We start from the raw sequence: 18,059 nt of genomic DNA on the forward strand, positions 1-18,059 counted from the left end.
CAAATACAGCTATATACCTCTAATAGTTTCCCTAAAATGTTTAATATGTTGCAAGAAATAAATCTTGCTATTCAATAGTTCTCTCAATGGTAGATATTTGTGTAATCTTTATGCTTGTAACATTGATGTTTTTATGTACTAGAAAACATTATCTCCACTATCATTTGCAAGATAGTGTGTGGCAATTTTCTAAGCCCTGGTGATTTGAAAATGTAGTCGACTTGCATGGCTTCTCAAAGACATTGTCTTGCTGGAATAGTATTTTAACATTGCACAGGAAAATAAAATGACACGCGCTGCTCTTTGTCATGCATTTAAAATCAGTAGAGAAGCAAAGGTCTCTTGCTTAAGATAGCGCATTCCCTTGCTCAACTACATGATGACATCAAATTTATATGGATGGGAACCAACGCCAGAGCAAACCAGCGTCACTCACAAATACATAGTAAATCAATTTCGCGTACCACCCAGTATATTTTGCACACCGTGCCAAAGTAGTACAGAACAAAGGTAATCAGTGTGCAGCTATGGTAAAGGAAATGGCAGTATGAGCGCTTAAGAGGGAACAGATTGCAGTTAGCAAATATGACTAATCTGCGGTAAAGAAAGTTAACCTTCAAGACATCAGCGACTATACAATGAATACAGGTATACTTCACGACCAAGTGTTCTTATCTGCAGGCTCTCACTCACCCAAACAGCGGAACTGCTCCTTTGGCTTTGATATCTTTACATACAAACACTACATTGGGAGGTAACTTCAAATATGCTAGGATTTAAACTAATGAATTGCTATCAAGATTTTCAACTGCCCTTCAAAACAAGAAAAATAAATTCTCGATGAGAAAGACAGTACAAAACCAATGCCTATCCTGATTAGCCAGGTGCCCGTGCTTTAGCATGCGAAAACTGGGTAAATCAAGGGAAGATGCACTTGATTACCAGCACTCAGTGCAATGGCACCAGTCCCCATGTGCACGAGAAGTGTAACTTCATGGCATGTGAGACCCAACTGCACTTTGTTCTGTTATCACATTTTTATTCCCAATCTTCTCATCTCTGCTTGAAGAGTGGGGCTGGATGTCAATGTCCGATATGCCAACATCCTTATATCTTCTCGAGAACAATCCCTCGAAATCCGGACAAGTTCCCATAAGGCACCTTCACTGATAATGTCCTTCGAATTTACTTCTGCAAAGGAGAGCAAACTTAAACCGTAAGCATAATATTATGTGTGATGTGAGAGGAAGGTAAGAGGGTGGGAAGGGGGAGACCATGTTGTGCCAAATGGCATAGCGCGAGCTCAATGTGGCGCCTGATTGGAGCAGCTTCATTATTGGCATTTTTTACAATCCAAGGAAGTGCTCCATCATCTATTAATAATGATTTGCCCACCTTATTTCCTGAAAACAAAAGGGTTAAGCATGGAAAACTATTCAGGAATGGTCAGATCAAGACATACAGATAAAACTGATCTCAACAGAAGTACATGGAATTGCATTAATCTTTCATTTCGCCCATAACATGCAAGAATTTCTGAAAAATATTTACAACATGAAGCATTTATTCTTAAAATTCCACGCCAAGCATTCTAATAAATTTCTGAAGTTGGAAAATGCAGGACAGATGATGCCAGAGAACTGTATCAAAGCATTGAACATTAAAACTTCAGTTTTTTGTTGTGCATTGACAATTTGATATCATAAAACATTTATAAGGAAATTCGAAAACTGCAGATTCTCTCTTAAATGTAATATTTGGATTCTTGCCATTTGGTGTTCTGTTAAACAGTCCTAGTAGTCTCATTTTCCTGTTTCTTGTGTTTTCCTGCTTCTTGTGTTGCACCCATGTATTCCTATATATAACCCTAATAAGCAAAATGAACACACAGTGCTAGCATAGGTACATTACCTTGAGTGGCTGCTCTGGATTCACATTTTGCAAAATTTGCAATGCCACGTGCAACTTGAGCAAGGACATCAGGGTGCCCACACCTAACCATTCCGAGCAATGCTTTAATTCCACCTTCTCCCCTCAACCGAGTTTGCAGTTTGTCTGGTAAAAACCAGAAGGTTAGGTCTAGGATACAACCTCAAGCATAAAAATAGATTTCTACTACTCATATCAAAATTAAAAATAGGTCCCTATGAGTGTTGATTCTTAAAATTCTATTATGTTGACAAATCTTACGTTGAATCTTGCAGGCCACTGACTAAATGTACGTCTCGATTTTGTCTTATAATAGAACCTTTTTTTTAGGTAATCTTTTAATAGAACCTATGAGGGAATAATGGTATATCTTAAATTTTATGTTCATGTTCCTCACACAACCTGATATCCATCAGGGAAAGAAAAAAACTAATTCATCCAAAGTATTAGCTCTCTGAGGAATGCCATTCAGTGCATTACTATCTTACAGTAGACCAAATTCTTGAATAACAAGCAGAAATTTAAAGTTACCATTGCCACAAAGATTAGCAATTGCTCCAGCAACCATTCTTAGAGTTTGTGGATCCTCTGCATCAGATGCCGTCATAGACAACAAGGTTACACCTCCTTGCGCCATGATAAGGTCTTGATTTGTCTCTGCATATATGAACTATAACAATGAGAGAAGCTCATTATCAAAGGATCTCTGCCATGAATTATAAAAATCTGCTGATCCACTGACCATTCATTGCAAGATTTGCAATTGCTCCTGCGGCTACTCTGCGAATTGTCTCATCCTCAGAGCTCCTAAGTAGCACAAGGAGGGAAGTAAGGCCACCTGCTTCTACAATCTTTTCCTGGTTTGCCTCTGAAGTATACAAGGTTGGGGTAGTTAATTGATGACTGTGAGATTAGCTTTAAAAAAGCAATGCTGTCAGCTTGTCAAGTAAAATAAAGTACTGCAGATATAGCTAAGAAACTCTATCGGGGCATTTGTGCAACAACCCTATTAAAGCAGTATGCTTCCAAGTAAAACTTCTAATGTATAACGCCAATATTCTAGTACAAGAATTCTATATCTAGTTAAAAAGCATTATGAACATGCAGCGCTCACCTTCAGCTGCCAGATTTGCAACAACTTTCACTGCATGAACACGAACATCGGGTTCTTCAGATTCAAGCAATGACAATATCTTCTGTAACCCAACTGAAAACAGAGAGGGAAACTTTAAGCACCATATGTTTGCTGATATATGAGATATCAATAGCTCGGGGTGGCAAGACTGCAAAAAAGGCTTAAGATGTTTTACAAAATTCTGTCTTAAGTTATAATCTACCATTTTCACAAAGCCATCTTAATCTCCTGTGAATTTACCATTCATCACATTCATATATTTATCAACAGAATATCTATACAAGTATCTTGGCATCCCAATACGCTACAGAAAGTAGGTTTTTTGTGTGTGTGTGTGTGTGTGTGTTTTGGGGGGGAAGGGGGGGGGGGTCGATATGCACCCTAACAAATAGTTTACTGCTTACTTTTATTTTGGAGATCGCTTGCAGGAACAAGACAAGTCAAACAGAGCAGAAATCGGAACTCAGATATGATTGTGATGGTGGGAGGTGGTAGATGTGAAGACCTAAAGAAGAATGTGAAAACTAGACCATGTCAGCAGTCTGAATTGGTGCCCATAAGGGGCACCACCAACCCTCTTTAGTTCATAACAGGACCAGCTTTCCTTAATGTGAAACAAATGGAAAATTATTACTATTAATTGAACTAAAGAGGGTGGGTTCATGGTGACCCTTAGGGGCACCAATTTCCTAACCATGTGGAATTTACTGGATTTAGGCTCGAGTTCAGTTTTTCAAATAAAAAGATAAATGAGGAGAAAATACCTTGTTCAGAGAGTTTAGCAATTGGTTGCTTAGGTCCATTGCTGTGCTCTCTTGGTTGTGAACTTCCAGTCTGTGACGCCAAAGAATCTAAACCAGGAAATATTTTGCCTGGCCCGTCTCCTTTATCAAGACTCCTCCTTGTCTGATACAACCGAATAGAAATGAAAGAAGAGAAAACAGCACAGTTATGTTTAGAGAAGCATCATAGCGCAAGCCAGTAATGCAGTAGCTATCTACAAAAATCTTGCAATGGCAATAACGCCTACCTCATCAGCTTCCATACTCATCTGCAATAACTGACTTCTCAAAACACCTATTTCTTCTTCAAGTTTCTCTTTCTGGCTAGCTTCAGTGTCTAGCATTTTCCGGAGTTTTACAACCTCAGCTGTAGCTGTAGCCTACAAGGTTGAGGCAATAATTTGGTATCAGTACATTGAGGCGATAATTTGACAAGAAAATGAAAAGGTTTTAGCCAACAACACCTCCAGCTTTTTCCAGTGTGTTATTTGATTCATGAGGTCACTGGCCTCATCTTCAGCAGACTGCCGTAGCATTTTCTCATCCTGCAGTAAGTTATGCGCTTCTCTGATGTCACTGGATGTGGACTCAGCCTCTTTAATCTGCAACATGAAAGGAGAGACAAATCACATTTGGAATTAACATAAAATTATGACCCAAAAATTCCTTCCCAGGATACAGCAAGAAATTAATTATTTATAAAGCTGAATTAGAAGTTTACTTGTCTCTTGGGTGATTTTTGATGCGTTTTCCACTTCTCCTCCAGTACTTTTATCGAGTCTAAGTATTCTTGATGGTACTTCATTTTCTCATTCTGCATAAAAAAATGATAAATGATGAATATAGCAGCAATCCAGCATGTTAGGGAAGGTTTAAACTGAAGTGGTTCACTTCTATCCCCTTAGGATATATGAAATATGCAAACAATCTTCTGATTAACATAAAAGCTTCAAGCCTATGTATATTAATTTTAAAGAGGCAAAGGTGACCTCAAAACAACAGATGGCAAGAAGAAGAATCGACAGAAGGGTATAAAAACATATGGCACTTTTTTCTTTGTTTGTTTTTTGAGGTTACAGTAGGGTTTCCTATGGATTATGAATATGCTACAGTTTTGCCAAGCTAAATACAAAATAAGTTTGCATCACAGAATTTATATTGGCGTGTGACTGAAAATTATAAAGAAATGTGGCACCAATATACAAGACAAAAGTGAAAGGGCTAATTAGTCTAGACAAAATATAAAGGTATATAGAATATGAGACAGAAAACAAACCTCCAATGTGATTTTGCACTCTCTTTCGGCCTCAGCAATGCGACATTGAGCTTCAGCTCTCATTCTCTCAACTTCATCATCAAAATATTTCCGCTGCCTTTCATTTTCTGCGATCAACTTATCCAATTCAATATCAAGTCTCCTGCATAGGCTTTTGTAATCAAACTCTTCCTTCAATTTTACCATGTTCTCAACTTTCATTGCCTAGACATGAAACAAAGCAAACATTAATAATTCTCTGGCAATTATTTTTGCCGGTTCTGTGAAATCAGAATTCGGAAATTGTTACTACTTGATAACTTGAAGATGAAATACTAAACTATTAGATGTATCTATGCAGACATACCCTTTGTCCGAACATTATTGTGCTGGTAGTTTCCCCCCGATGTCTTGGAGATGGACCAATAGTCACAACTAATGATGTTCTTGCAGTACCTATGAAATTTAACAGAAGGTTGACCATGATCAGAGCAAATAAATGTGACAGGCAACATTTTCATTAGGAAAATTTTTCATTTTCCTCCTTAGCTATGCTAATGGCACGATGTCACTTTTACTGTACACAATGCCTCAATACATTATGCCATTGTCAAATTTCAGGAGAATAATGTCCAAACAAGAGATTCTTTTACATGTTTTCTCCTATCATGTTCTTAAAAGGTTCTTCTAGTACATACCAGTATGGCAAAGTACTTTTTGATAAAAGAAACAAATGAATTACTTCACACTAGTCCTTTTATAAGAATCACATCCATACACAGTTATACTAGTGTATGATATTCTACATACCATGATGTTTTGCATATATGGTCGAAAAGGTTGAATCATTGACACATGCCTCCTTTCTAGCTTCTACACTTCTTTCTTTTGGTGAAAAATTGGAAATTATTTTTTTGGGGTACATAACATGGCATAGCACTCATGCCTACATTTCAGTATGTTTTTTTTTTTGAGCGGTACATTTCAGTATGTTGATACCAAGATGAACAATGCATTATTGTGTGGATATTCATGTGTAACAATTAAAATTGTTCCAATGAGACATCTTACCTCCAAATGAATCTTTAAGCAATCTGGTAAGCTTAGAATCACGAACAGGTACGTGAGGACTGTTTTCAGCAAGTGCGTTGATGCATTTTCCTAGAGCACTTAAGGACAAGTTGATAGACTTTGCCTCTTCTAATGTATGACCCTCACTTCCTGCAAATAGTAACTCAATATTCAGGGTTGCAAACTTGCAAATTACAAGAGACCTATGAACATTTACATGGACATGCAACTGCTGAGTGAGATCAAATGTAGCAAGACAGCATATCATTAAGAAAGGAAGACTCGCCTGACTTGTCTATGCGCTCCGATCCAGCCAAGTCTACAACTACAAGCTTACTTTTCCTAATAATAGGTGGTCGTAAAGACCCCATCATGGACAATGAATGCCCATTTTCACCAGAAATGCTGACATCCATTTCACTCCTACCTTTTACAGACCTTCTGACATTTACCTTCACAAAGGATATCACCATATCATTACCATAAATGATGTAGTTGTAAAGGCATACAGATAGGTAAGAAAATAAACTCATGGAACATAAGCATACCATGAGGATAGCATGACTGCGAGATGATTCTGTGTTTAACTTTGTGTTTGCAGCCACACGATGGGCCTCACCAACCCTTAGAAGGTCCACAAAGCTTTTTTGATCTCTAACTTCAACTACTGTGGCTCCAGGCAGTGAAACATCTCCAGTCCTAGGGTCTTCTACAATGGCTATATTGTCATTTACAGGATCAAGGAGGTCTTGTATCATTTCCATGTACAACTGTAACAACCATCGCAATATACATTGTTACAGCAAACATGGATTCCAAAGATACTAGATCAATAGATAAACCTGCAAAGGGCCCACCATCACAAACCTGTAGATATGATACCGACACAGAATCAGTCTCAGGTGCTATATCTGCTAGAATATCCTCCATTGCACGAACCATAATTCCTCTAGCAGCAGTATCTTCTTCACCGAGCCTTCCCAGTGTAAAAGTCTTCCCAGTACCAGTTTGGCCATAGGCCATAACTGTGCCATTATATCCCTCCATAACACTCTGTAAAACATAGAAAATGCTACAGTGGTACGTATATTGTTGAGAGAGTAACACATAACAGTAATCAAGCTAATGGTATTGCTAGAACAAAGTATTTCAAGGGCCGAACAGTTGCTGTCCTTTCTAGACACAATAACTATGAACGATACTACACTTTCAACACAAATTCTAGGCAATTCCAGATTCCTTCTGTGTCTGAAAACCTCAACATGAAGCAATTTAAATTACTATGAATACTCGCACTCACGGAAAAGGAAAAGGGGCAGTAAACAAAATATAACCTTGTTTCACTAACCTATTATGAATTTGTGACTACCTCAAACTGAGACAGAAAGGTTTACTGCAAAGTTATGAGTATGGTTAAGCTTCATATACCTCCACAACTGGTTTTGCAACAACTTCATACACTCTCTTTTGTGAAGAAAACTCTGTGAGCACTTCATCGAATTCATATGTTTCTGACTCCCAGTTATTTTTACGAAGCTTTAACCTTTTGAGCTTCATAACAAATTTTCATCAAGTTAGACAACAGAAAATACTTGATTTTTTTCATATCATGCTAAAGAGAAAGGAAGTCATACCTCTGGCTGAAGCTCAACACAATCACCAAAATCCGCATCTGCCGCCAACTCTTCCGCATTCCTGGGCCTAAGCCTTACGGCGACTCTTACTCTACTAGAAACTGCTAGGAACAGGGAGGAATAGATTCTTGAGTCCCAAAAATATAGACACTCTAGATCAAATCAAAATTTCCAGAATGCAAAGCGAGCCAAAGAATGCTTCCTAATTTCACCATCATACATAATGCCAACCAATAATTTGATTCACAAATCTTTGGAAAGATAATGTTAGGCAATGCACAACATGCAGTAAAAGAATGATTGCAAGATGCAATTTCAATCACTTATCACTTATGGGCAAACAATGAGAGACAATTTGTATGCCAGGTGCACAGTAAAAAATAAATCTAAGAAATGAGGCAGTTTAATCTAAGTAATTCTTTGGAAACATCAGCTACCATGAAACAATTTTCCGTAGGGTACTTGTCCAGGCATTGCAGTAGAGTTAACTAACCAACCAGTCATGCAATCCCACAGGCATCACAAACTGACATCACTCAAGAGAACCAAACTTACTAGAACAGAAAAAAAAAATACTGCCCAGACATTTCAGAAGCAAACTTCGTGTTAGAGTATATTAGGCAACTCCATATATGGTTAGTTTAGGATTGATTGTAATCCCAGGATAACCTTCCTTATCTCTAGGAGAGGTTACTTGCCCTCCAAGCCATGTACTCCTATATATTCACCCTAGAGGCTCAATGCAATACATCCCACGCATTATACATTATCTTACACTTCGGAGAATTTTCAAACAATAACCACAAAAACAAGCTTCTTTCAGCATGCAATTCAATACGACTGCAAAATTATACTCAGTAAATACGAAGAAAGTTCCACTGCTGTCGTTTAGTAAGACGGGGGCTCTGCCCTAAAACTCTAAAAAAAGAAAGTGCCACCGCTACTGGCTACTGGTGTCATAGGGAGTTAGGAAAATCTATTACATGAGGACTGAATGTTAAGTTGTTATTTCACCCATACTAACATTCACCAAGGTGTCGTCATTTGCAAGGTAACTTACAATGAGTTGCAAACAAAGCCAGTGGGAACAGAGAATTACAAACTTCTAGTGCTCTTCCTTATTCTCTACAGTTATGTTCACTTTTTGCAGGGCAAATTGTGACTGTTGGTGGTGGTTGGGCACTTGGGTGCAAGGGGCACATGGTCACCACGAAGATGAAACAAAAAATACGTGAGACACACGATTACACTAAAACCAGAAAAATAAACAAAAGGTCTCCCGTGTCAACAAAACAGGTATTCCAATCTAGGAAAATTCAAGCGGTAGCTGAACAATCACACTAACCTAATGAAACGCACAGCAGCAGTTTCGAAATGGTGCAATTGCTCTGCAGATACGTTACAGAATTTGCACCCACGCAAGCAAATCGCTCAACTCGCCAGCCAAAAATCTGAAAGGGATTAGCCAGGCCGATCGCACTATGGCACAACATTACCAACCAAAATGGCACCGTACTTACTACCGATCTGCAGCTACATTTGCGTCTAAGAGTAAAACTCCCCAGCAAAACCGGGTGAGATTCAGCAGCGGCGACTTGGGAACAACAAAGCAGGGCGAAGCTGAGAAAATGCAGATCAGTCCAGCTCCAAATCCCCAAACCCCGCAGAACCAAATCCAAATCCGGATCCCACCCCAGCACGATCGAAGCCAGCCGGGCAAGGGGGAGCCGCACCCACCTCCGCCCGACGACGCGCGCCCTCCCGCCGCGGGGAGCGGCCCCGAGTTGGTCCGCCGGTACGCGCCGGCCGCCGAGGAGAGGCGCTGCTTCCCCGCCGCCGCCTTGGGCGTCGCGCCGGCGCCCTGCCGGTCCAGCTTCGCGCTCATCCTGGGCCCCCCGTTCCGCACCCCGCTGCTCGCCATTTAGCAGCTCGCTCCCACCACCGCACGGGGTGCTCGTGCGGTGAGCGAGACGGCGAGATCACGATTCACGAGGGGGGCGTGAGGGGAGGGGAGGACACGGACGCCGAGGGATAAATGCGGGGGACTGGGGAAGGGGCGCCGCGGGGCCCACCGACAGCGAGAGGGGGGAGTAGGGTGGCTGGCCGGCGGTGTGGGGGAAGCGGAAGGCGGGGGGGAGGACGAAGGCGGGGCGAGGAGCCGAGGAGAGGGGTGGGACTTGGGAGCGCAGCCTTTAGCTGTGTCGTGTCGTGTTGCGGGCTGTGCCGCCTGGGTCCTCCGCCCCAGTCACTTTACGCTGGGCCCAGTTTTCCGCGGGGCCAGGAAGTCAGTGGGGTGGTCTGGCGGGGTAGCGGCGACGTGCGAGGCTGTTCCGTGCCGCCGAGGCACGTACCCGTGTGGCCGGGTGTGTATGCAGGTGGGCCCGGAAAGTGGGGCCCGCTTAACGGGGTGCGTTTGAATTTGGTTGGCAAACGTTTTTTTTTTCTGTGGGGTTTGGGAGTGTGGAAAGAGAGGTGTCAAAAGCTGTGACGACTGTTGCTTCTTTATGCGTTTGGGCCCTTTCTCCATGGGATTTGATCAGTTTTAATCCAGGGTGTCAATGGAGATGGAGGGGAAATGGTTCGAAAATTGGAGCAACCTTTTGAGTTTTGAGAACCTTTTTGCGGGCGTTGCATTTTTTTTTTGAAAAATGCAGCGGGAGAAGAACATTTGGTCTGTCTTCATCAGTTGAAAGATTAGCAGTCAAAGATTTCATGGCGTTAGCTCAGAATCACCGGTTGATAGATGCAATTCACTACCAGAAAACAGCTTGAATTTTTTGCTTAACAAAATAGAATAGCACGAGATTTGCAGTCTTAATCTATGATTGTTTTATTACTGTTTTCTCTTTGAAGTCATATCATCAATCATTTTATGCTGACCTTCTTGAGAAACAATAGCGGGATCCGGTTATTGTCAATGATACAGTAGTCAAAGTGTGTATCGCACAAGCTAAATCCAGTCCGGTGCCATGTTTCCATCGATCTCTGCTGGTTTCGTAGGGGAGTTCACAAGCAAGAAATCGTTTCCCTTTTGGGAGTTCAGTTCATTCAGAACAACCCTGAGTTCAGTTCCCTTTTACGAGAGAGAGAGAGAGAGAGAGAGAGAGAGAGAGAGAGAGAGATGTGGTCATGTGAACTGTCAAGAAGATACCAGCAGCAGGTACGTGAGCTTTGGCACATGATGAAGGCGCATGGAGAGAATAGAGAGATAATAGACCATGTCATGTGATCATGTCAAGTGGGCCTCCTTGCAGTCCCGGACAGAGAGCTACGTCCACCATGAGCATGACATGACATTCCCTGCCTGCTCATGTCGGATATGATACCCAGCCTGTAGAGAGTAGTGCAGCCGTAAGAAGAGACTTGAGACCCATAAAGGCCATAACCATCTGCAGTTGCAAGCATCGAGATCTCATGATAGCTATTGGCTATCTTGGCTTGTCAGATCAGATCCATGCTCTGGTCCCGTCCTTTGGAAAGAGGGGCAATCTGATGTCCGAAGGCCCTCCAGCCAGATTCAGTTCAGATTTTGCAATCCTGAAGTTTTAGAAAGGCAAAGGACTCTGAATTTCAAGCTAATTCTGATTTCCGAAGGCTGCCGAATTTGCAAGCCCCAGCTGCCTCAGCTGTTCCTGCTCGTGTACGTGGCTCTGCTGCTACGACTGCACAGCCAAGTGGCTAGCACAGTGCGCGGCCATTTCTTGATTAAGCAAGTGTCAACCCCACGTCGTTTTCTAATCCCTTGTAGGCTGCTGCGGCGACCTCAACGCAGCTAGCTGTTGAGGTCGAAGCAACGGCGACGCCCCTCTCGGACTGGGGCGCACGTTGCGCGGCGCGTGGCGTGTCCGGCGGCGCGGGCAGGCACGACGGCGACGGATCGGCCCCGTCCCTTTCCGGCCGGCGGTCGGCGGATTGGACGGGCGGGCCATCCATGCATATGCGGCTGCAGGCTCGCGGCCAGCCAAGGGCGTGCGTTCATTATTGGAGCTGCTACTTGCCTACTCCATTATACTGTAAGCAGTTGGTTACCATTAGCATGATGATACAGTGGCCCTGTTTGGATACTCTAACTTGGTTAGAAGTTAGAGTTAGTTTCTAGCTCATGACTAACACAAAACTAACACTAACCAAAAACATGTTTGGATGCAAAGGTTAGAGTTAGATTAAATGCACTTTTCCAATCATTTGGTCTCTCTAGCAAGATTTGGTGTGGGCAGCTTTGTGTGCCCTCCTCCTAGCTCCTCTCTCCCTCCCACACCACCCCATTTGCTTGGCCGCAGAAGGAGAAGGCGCTCAACTGCCCGCGGTGCGCCTCCCTCCCCTCTTCCACCGCCGGCGATCCTCCTCCCTCGCCGGGCCGGCCGTCCTTCCTTCTCTCTCGCTCTCGCTTCACCCGCGTGCCCCCTCCCCTGCTCCGGCCCTCCAGCGGCGGGACCCCGGACCACCTCGACCTCGCCGGCATCGAGCTCGACCGGATCCGCGGCGCCGAGGTCCTCCTCCGGCGCCTGACCCTGCTTCCTGGCGGCGAAGCTCCGTGCGCGCGGGCGGCCGCCCGTCCCTGCCCCGGCGGCCGCGCACGCGTGGCCCGCCGCCTGCCCCTGCCCCTGCCCTCAGGCGGCGGAGCCTCCCCGGTGGAGCTCGTGGCGGCCCGGCTCGAGCTCGAGCTCCGCCCCGGCGGTGGGATCTCCGGCCGGCCGCGTTCACTCCCCATTCCGGCGCTCCCTCCAGATCCGGCGAGCGTGGACGGAGCTGGCGGCGGCGCGCGGGTGGAGCAGGCTGCCGAGCGCGGACGGCTGCGCGTAGGCCGAGCAGGCGGCAGCAGGCGTGCGCAGCAAGCACGCATGGCGGCGAGGGCGCGCCGGCGAGCGCGCAAAGCAAGCACGTCGGTCCCACGGTGCCTCCCTCCTCCCTCTCTCTTCTCCGGCCGCCTCGAGCTCGGCCGCCTCAAGGTCGGAGCGGCGGATCTTGCCGGCGCTCGGAGTGGCGACCGGTGGACGAGCGCACACGGCGGCGGCGAACGGCGGCGCTCGGAGCGGCGACCGGCGGACGAGCACACTCGGAGGGATAGCGGGCTGGCGGCGCCCCTGGGTCCGGATCGGGGATTCGGGGTGCGGTGCGGAGGGGGAGGGCGGCGGCCACAGATGGATCCGGGGAGGGGAGAGAAAGAGGAAAAAGAGTGGGCCCCACCTCAATCTAACCCAAATAAGCACCCCTTGGGGGGATTGTTTTTTGGGGTGGGTTAGATACATCTAACCCACTCTAACCCACCCTGTTTGGCTACTTTTGGGTTAGATGGCTACTTTTGGGTTAGATGGCTCCAATCTAACCCAATCTAACTCTAACCCATGGATCCAAACAGGGCCAGTAATCTAAGCATCTTGAGAGGGATTGCAGGATGGATCAAAGCAGGGCAATGTGAACTGAATCGGTAAGTCTTTGCTTCAACTGCCTTGCCACGGAGCTCTCTTGTTTCATAGCCTGATGTGCGATAGCCAAAGTTTTTTTTTATCATGCGATAGCCAAAGTTTTCTTTAGTGATATCCAACAGTAACTTTTTTTAGATAGAGGAGGAACCGACTAGCCACCACAGTAACTGGCAATCCCAGACCAAATGGGCCTGCTTTGGTAGCCCACCCCACCCTTATATGGGCTCCCCCATAACTTTACAGCCCAACAACCACTGCAACTTTGAGCTGCACCAGGCCCACAGGAACGCCCCCGAGCCGCGCAGCTCGAACCGTCTCGACTGGACCCGACGACGACCCGATCCGACCGGCTCGCGGCGTCCTCCTCGCGGCCGAACCCTAGCCCCATCCTCACCGCCGGCCGGCTCTCCTCCCGCCCACGCCGGGGCCGTCTCGTCATCGCCGCCGCACGAGTCCTTGCCCAGCGCCACCGCCCGTACCACCCTCCCCGCCGCCCGCCTCAGCCTGCGTGGTCACCGGCGGCGCCATGGATGCTTCCAAGGTTCTTCTTCGGCTACGCATTGCCTCTCCTTTACTTAATATCTCGGCTGGACGCTCTCCATTTTAACAGTCAGACTGGTCGCTCACCTCCCATCATGTTATGTTTGGTTGACAATTTTATGAGTCTCTTTATGTACAAGTACAACATCAGCTTAGTCTTTAGATAGGATGGTGAAACATAAATGGCCACTCGCTTTATGCGTTCCCAGAACTGATCATTTGCAAAGGATCATCGTCCATTGGTACAAAGATGTTCACTGAGATTAACGAACCTACAAGATTTGACTATTTGAGCATGGAAAACCATTTCACTTTAGTATATTCTTCTTAGTTGCCAGACCTTATTGCTTAGCAAGCTCCGTTGCTTTATACAATTATATACCTGATGTGAACTATTGGCAAAATTTCTTTGAACAGAATAAAAAGCTCAAGGATGTGGAGATCAGTTTCCCGATTGTCTATGGAACCATTTCTTTCTGGCTTGGTAAAAAGGCAAGCGAGTAAGCATTCGCTTCTTCAGAATATGTTTGCATAGTTCATTTCACACAATGCTTCAAAACTATTGCTATTTTGAAATGTAGGTACTTTGAAATGTAGATATAGTTTCAGGCTTTCAGCTTTTATATGTTTACCTGTGGTGAATGATACCTAACAACCATTTGTATGCTTTCATTTTTTAATCTTAGGTACAACTCTCACAAGTGGACTGTTTATGTCCGTTCGGCAAACAACGAGGACCTGAGTGTCATAGTTAAGCGCGTGGTGTTTCAACTTCACCCAAGTTTTCAAAACCCAACAAGAGTGGTAGAGCAGCCACCTTTCGAGTTGTCTGAATCTGGATGGGGAGAGTTTGAAATAGCCATAACCCTTTATTTCCACAGCGATGTCTGTGAGAAGCGCTTGGATCTGTAAGTTGCACAGTTGTTTCCAAAGTTGTTCTCTTTTCGGAAAGCACGAAGTTTTTTTTTGGACGCCGCAAGCACAGTTAATTATACAAATGATGCAGGTTTCATCAGCTTAAGCTGTATCCAGAAGAAGAAGCTGGGCCTCAATCAACCAAAAAGCCAGTTGTTGTGGAAACATATGATGAAATTGTCTTCCCTGAGCCTACAGAGGCCTTTTTTCAGCGTGTGCAAAATCATCCAGCAGCTAACGTGCCCAGGCTCCCTCCTGGCATAACCTTGCCTCCACCAGGTATATCTCTTTATAACTTGTACTCCTTATATTTCACAATAGGAAATGCCAAATTATCCCTATGAACTACCGTTCATCTAGGCTCTATGGAAATTGTTCCATATGAAAAGAAGCGTGGTGACACTAAGGATCATCCTTTGAGCCAGTGGTTCTCGAATTTCTCTGAGGCAGATGAGCTTTTAAAACTAGCTGCGGCTCGGCAACAGGTGAGACTTATAGCTAGCAGCAACTGTCCTTATTTTTTGACATGCATAAAAATGGTAGGCATACTGCTTGAGTGCCTTGCTACTTTCCATGCACAAGCACCAGCTCTACACTCAAGTTTGTTTGGAGAGGTTTTTTTCCTGTCCTCTCAGTTCCAGTTAGTAAATATATGTCCAGACAGAGTTGAGGGATCTAAACTACCTCTCATTTTCTAGTTCTTTGCTATGCACATCAGAATTTTGTGAGAAAACAAGATTGTAAAATTTCACATTGGAGGTCATTCCACTGACAGCTTTCATCTCAGTTACTGTTTTAGTTGTGCGATTTTACCCAAAAAAAAAAGGTTCACATATTGACCGCATAGGGTTTGCATGAACATAAATAGTTAACCCATCAAACTTCCAGTGATTTGACATTGTAATCTACTCTCTCCAGGTGCAGGCTCACATTGCCAAACTGAGAAGGCAGTTAACCATGATAGAGGGAATGCCCCAGCAATCAAAAGTTTTTTCTGGTACATAAAGTTGATCTTTTATTTGGATTATGCCGATGGGTTGTATACTTGTATGTCCAAACTGATGATGCACTTAATATATCTTCTATGTTCAGGTCCTGGACAACAGTTCGGGCACATATAATGTAGCATATGCTACAAAGTGTACGTACCTGGTTGCAAGGAAGATCTTGGAACATGGAACCTCTCAACAACTGCTTAACATATAGGGGGTGTGCGTATCTCTGTATCTCATTGACGTGTCTGCCTTAGGCTTTGCAAGTTGCAACTGATGGACTACTAATCAGCAGTTTGGTGTGTATATTCTAGAATTCTGGTGACTTATGCTTCCTAAGAGAACATTGTTCGTGTCTCCTGATCCTTTTTCTTTTTCCTGTTTCTCCATATCCTTCTCGTTGTAGTGAAAAGGCATGCCTATGATCACTGACCTTAAGGTTTCTATATTTTTGTTAAATGGTGACAGAGAGCAGAAACAGTTGCTTCTCCCAATTCTTTTGACAACTGTCAACTGGAAAGAGAGGCCTTTTGCTTCTGTAAAGCAGCACAGGACGCACTTCAAGCTTGTCGAGATTAGGCCAGCTTCAGCCCAACTCCCGGACTCTTACCCATTACAACTTCACAGCCCAGCCCATGTAACTCTGTCTAGGCCAACTATCTATATGTTTGCTTTCCCCAACTTTTTTTTTATAAAAAAAGCTCCCAACACTTTTTGATACTGCAAATAGTTATGAATTGTTGACTAGGAATATTGAAATGCCTGTTGACTCTGTGACCGGCAGCATCCATCAACAGTTGAAACCTGTGCTGGACAAGTTATGAACAAGACTGTGTGCTGAATATTGAAACCTGTTCACCCTACCTGGGCCCTGTTTGGTTCCAAGTAGCCCAATGCACTGTAGCTCACTTTGACCACTAATTAGGGGTATTAAATAAATGTAATTTACAAAATCAAATCTATAATTATGTGCTACTTCACGAGACGAATCTAATGAGGTTTTTGACCGCATAATTAGATGATGGTACTGTAGCTAATCATAGATTAATTAGGATCATTAGATTCGTCGCGAAAAATTACATCTATCTGTGAAAAAATTTTGCAAATAAATTTCATTTAATACAAAGATTATTTTTTGTGCTAGTAGCACTACTCTAAACCAAACAGGGCCTGCTGTGGTCCTTTTGTCTTGCACAAGTTTTTTTTTGTGTACATGATGAAATCTTCCGGTAAATGCCACCGAGTTCTGCTGGGACAAGCTTGTGAACTGAGCTTGGTGCATCGCCATGTCTCGTATTTTTCTGATGCTGCAGAACTCAGTAAATTTGCTAACATGTATCAATAATATGATAAGAGAGAAAATAGGAGTGTCATGAAATGTGAGATGAGTGTCATTACTATGACACTCCACTGGCACAGTTCTGAAGTTTTCAGTCTTGGTAACTGTGTCGATGACACTCCCACTGAGACTGGCAAAAAAAAACCTGAAGCTATGGGTGGAGTGGACTTCACTGTTCTCCGGTCCTCTACTGGCCTCTATAGGTGGTTTCACGAGAGTGGTAGTACACTGTGCCGGATTATTTGCCTTGTCTGGGCATAGCAACTGCCCATGGCTACTACAATGGTGAGTCGGTGACTGTAAAATTTGAGCTGCCGACAGAAACTTACATTTACCACTCGAAAAAATCCACGCTTTACTTTCTACATACCTTACGTTGGGAGACATTATTACAAATCTACGCGAAAACCGAGAAGATCAACGGGGTCACATCACAGATGTCAACCACCGGCCTAGCCTAGGATGGGACCCTGTCGAGTTCGCTAGCTCGCCATGGATCCATCCATCCATGCAATGCATGGCCGTGGCAAGTGGCATGGTCCTCGTCTTCCAGCCTGGTCTGCCCGCGAGGACAAGAGGAACCTTCACAAGATTTCCCCGTGTCTCAGAGCGAGAGGGAGCCCCGCCTCCTCCTCCCTGCCGCCTTCAATCATGTGACCGGTGACTGACCTGACCAGCGAGCCTTTTCGCGAGTCACGTCTCGACGGCTCCATGGCTGGAACTGGAAGCTCGAGGACGAAACGGCCGTGATGTGATGATTAGTCGGGGGATTAGTTGGGGGGGCTTCATTAAACCAGTTCGTGGATAATGATGGGCTGCGTGCGGGCTGAGGGATCGGACGCCAACGCCATGCGTGTACTTGCGAGCTCGCGACCAGGGGAGGGGGCGCCCCTGCGACTTGCTGTCCGGGCGCTGTCCCTCACCTGCAATGATTCCCGTCAACGTCGGCGGCGAGCCACCGGCCGAGTTCGCCATGTGGAAGCTCAGACGTCGCCGTCGACGTGGGCATGCGTCGCCGGCCGGTCAGGCGATGGCCGAGGA

The 18,059-nt window shown here is 44.7% G+C and overlaps 2 protein-coding genes across 2 annotated transcripts; one reads left to right on the top strand and one right to left on the bottom strand.

Annotated features, from left to right (window-relative positions):
- Window positions 1-447: 447 nt before the first annotated feature.
- Window positions 448-9,933, bottom strand: LOC120669957 (kinesin-like protein KIN-UB). The gene is made up of 19 exons (XM_039949884.1): window positions 9,544-9,933; window positions 7,807-7,907; window positions 7,601-7,723; window positions 7,040-7,225; window positions 6,721-6,942; window positions 6,459-6,624; window positions 6,173-6,322; window positions 5,469-5,557; window positions 5,123-5,326; window positions 4,568-4,660; window positions 4,311-4,448; window positions 4,095-4,226; window positions 3,829-3,970; window positions 3,044-3,136; window positions 2,672-2,797; window positions 2,461-2,586; window positions 1,912-2,055; window positions 1,275-1,403; window positions 448-1,191 (listed from the first exon to the last, which is right to left on the bottom strand). Exons 1-19 carry the CDS (start codon window positions 9,725-9,727, stop codon window positions 1,031-1,033), a joined length of 2,709 nt encoding a protein of 902 aa, XP_039805818.1. The 5' UTR covers window positions 9,728-9,933; the 3' UTR covers window positions 448-1,030.
- Window positions 9,934-13,563: 3,630 nt separating this feature from the next.
- On the top strand, window positions 13,564-16,051 carry LOC120670837 (transcription initiation factor TFIID subunit 14b-like). The gene is made up of 7 exons (XM_039951007.1): window positions 13,564-13,773; window positions 14,190-14,272; window positions 14,459-14,680; window positions 14,779-14,966; window positions 15,048-15,172; window positions 15,606-15,684; window positions 15,780-16,051. The coding sequence occupies exons 1-7, from the start codon at window positions 13,759-13,761 to the stop codon at window positions 15,806-15,808; spliced, it is 741 nt and encodes a 246-aa protein (XP_039806941.1). The 5' UTR covers window positions 13,564-13,758; the 3' UTR covers window positions 15,809-16,051.
- Window positions 16,052-18,059: the final 2,008 nt, after the last annotated feature.

The sequence above is a fragment of the Panicum virgatum genome, chromosome 4N, assembly GCF_016808335.1.
Source record: "Panicum virgatum strain AP13 chromosome 4N, P.virgatum_v5, whole genome shotgun sequence".
Taxonomy (NCBI): Eukaryota; Viridiplantae; Streptophyta; class Magnoliopsida; order Poales; family Poaceae; genus Panicum; species Panicum virgatum.

Bases quoted from the DNA above. Each gene is read 5' to 3' on its own strand.
- LOC120669957 (XM_039949884.1), bottom strand. From the start codon at position 9,727: ATGGCGAGCAGCGGGGTGCGGAACGGGGGGCCCAGGATGAGCGCGAAG. The intron at 5,327-5,468 runs GTATGTCTGCAT...TTTCATGTCTAG, and splicing joins CAATAATGTTCGGACAAAGG to GCAATGAAAGTTGAGAACAT. The intron at 1,404-1,911 runs GTAATGTACCTA...TTTTGTTTTCAG, and splicing joins ATCCAGAGCAGCCACTCAAG to GAAATAAGGTGGGCAAATCA.
- LOC120670837 (XM_039951007.1), top strand. The intron at 14,273-14,458 runs GTAAGCATTCGC...TTTTAATCTTAG, and splicing joins CTTGGTAAAAAGGCAAGCGA to GTACAACTCTCACAAGTGGA. The intron at 14,967-15,047 runs GTATATCTCTTT...CCGTTCATCTAG, and splicing joins CATAACCTTGCCTCCACCAG to GCTCTATGGAAATTGTTCCA.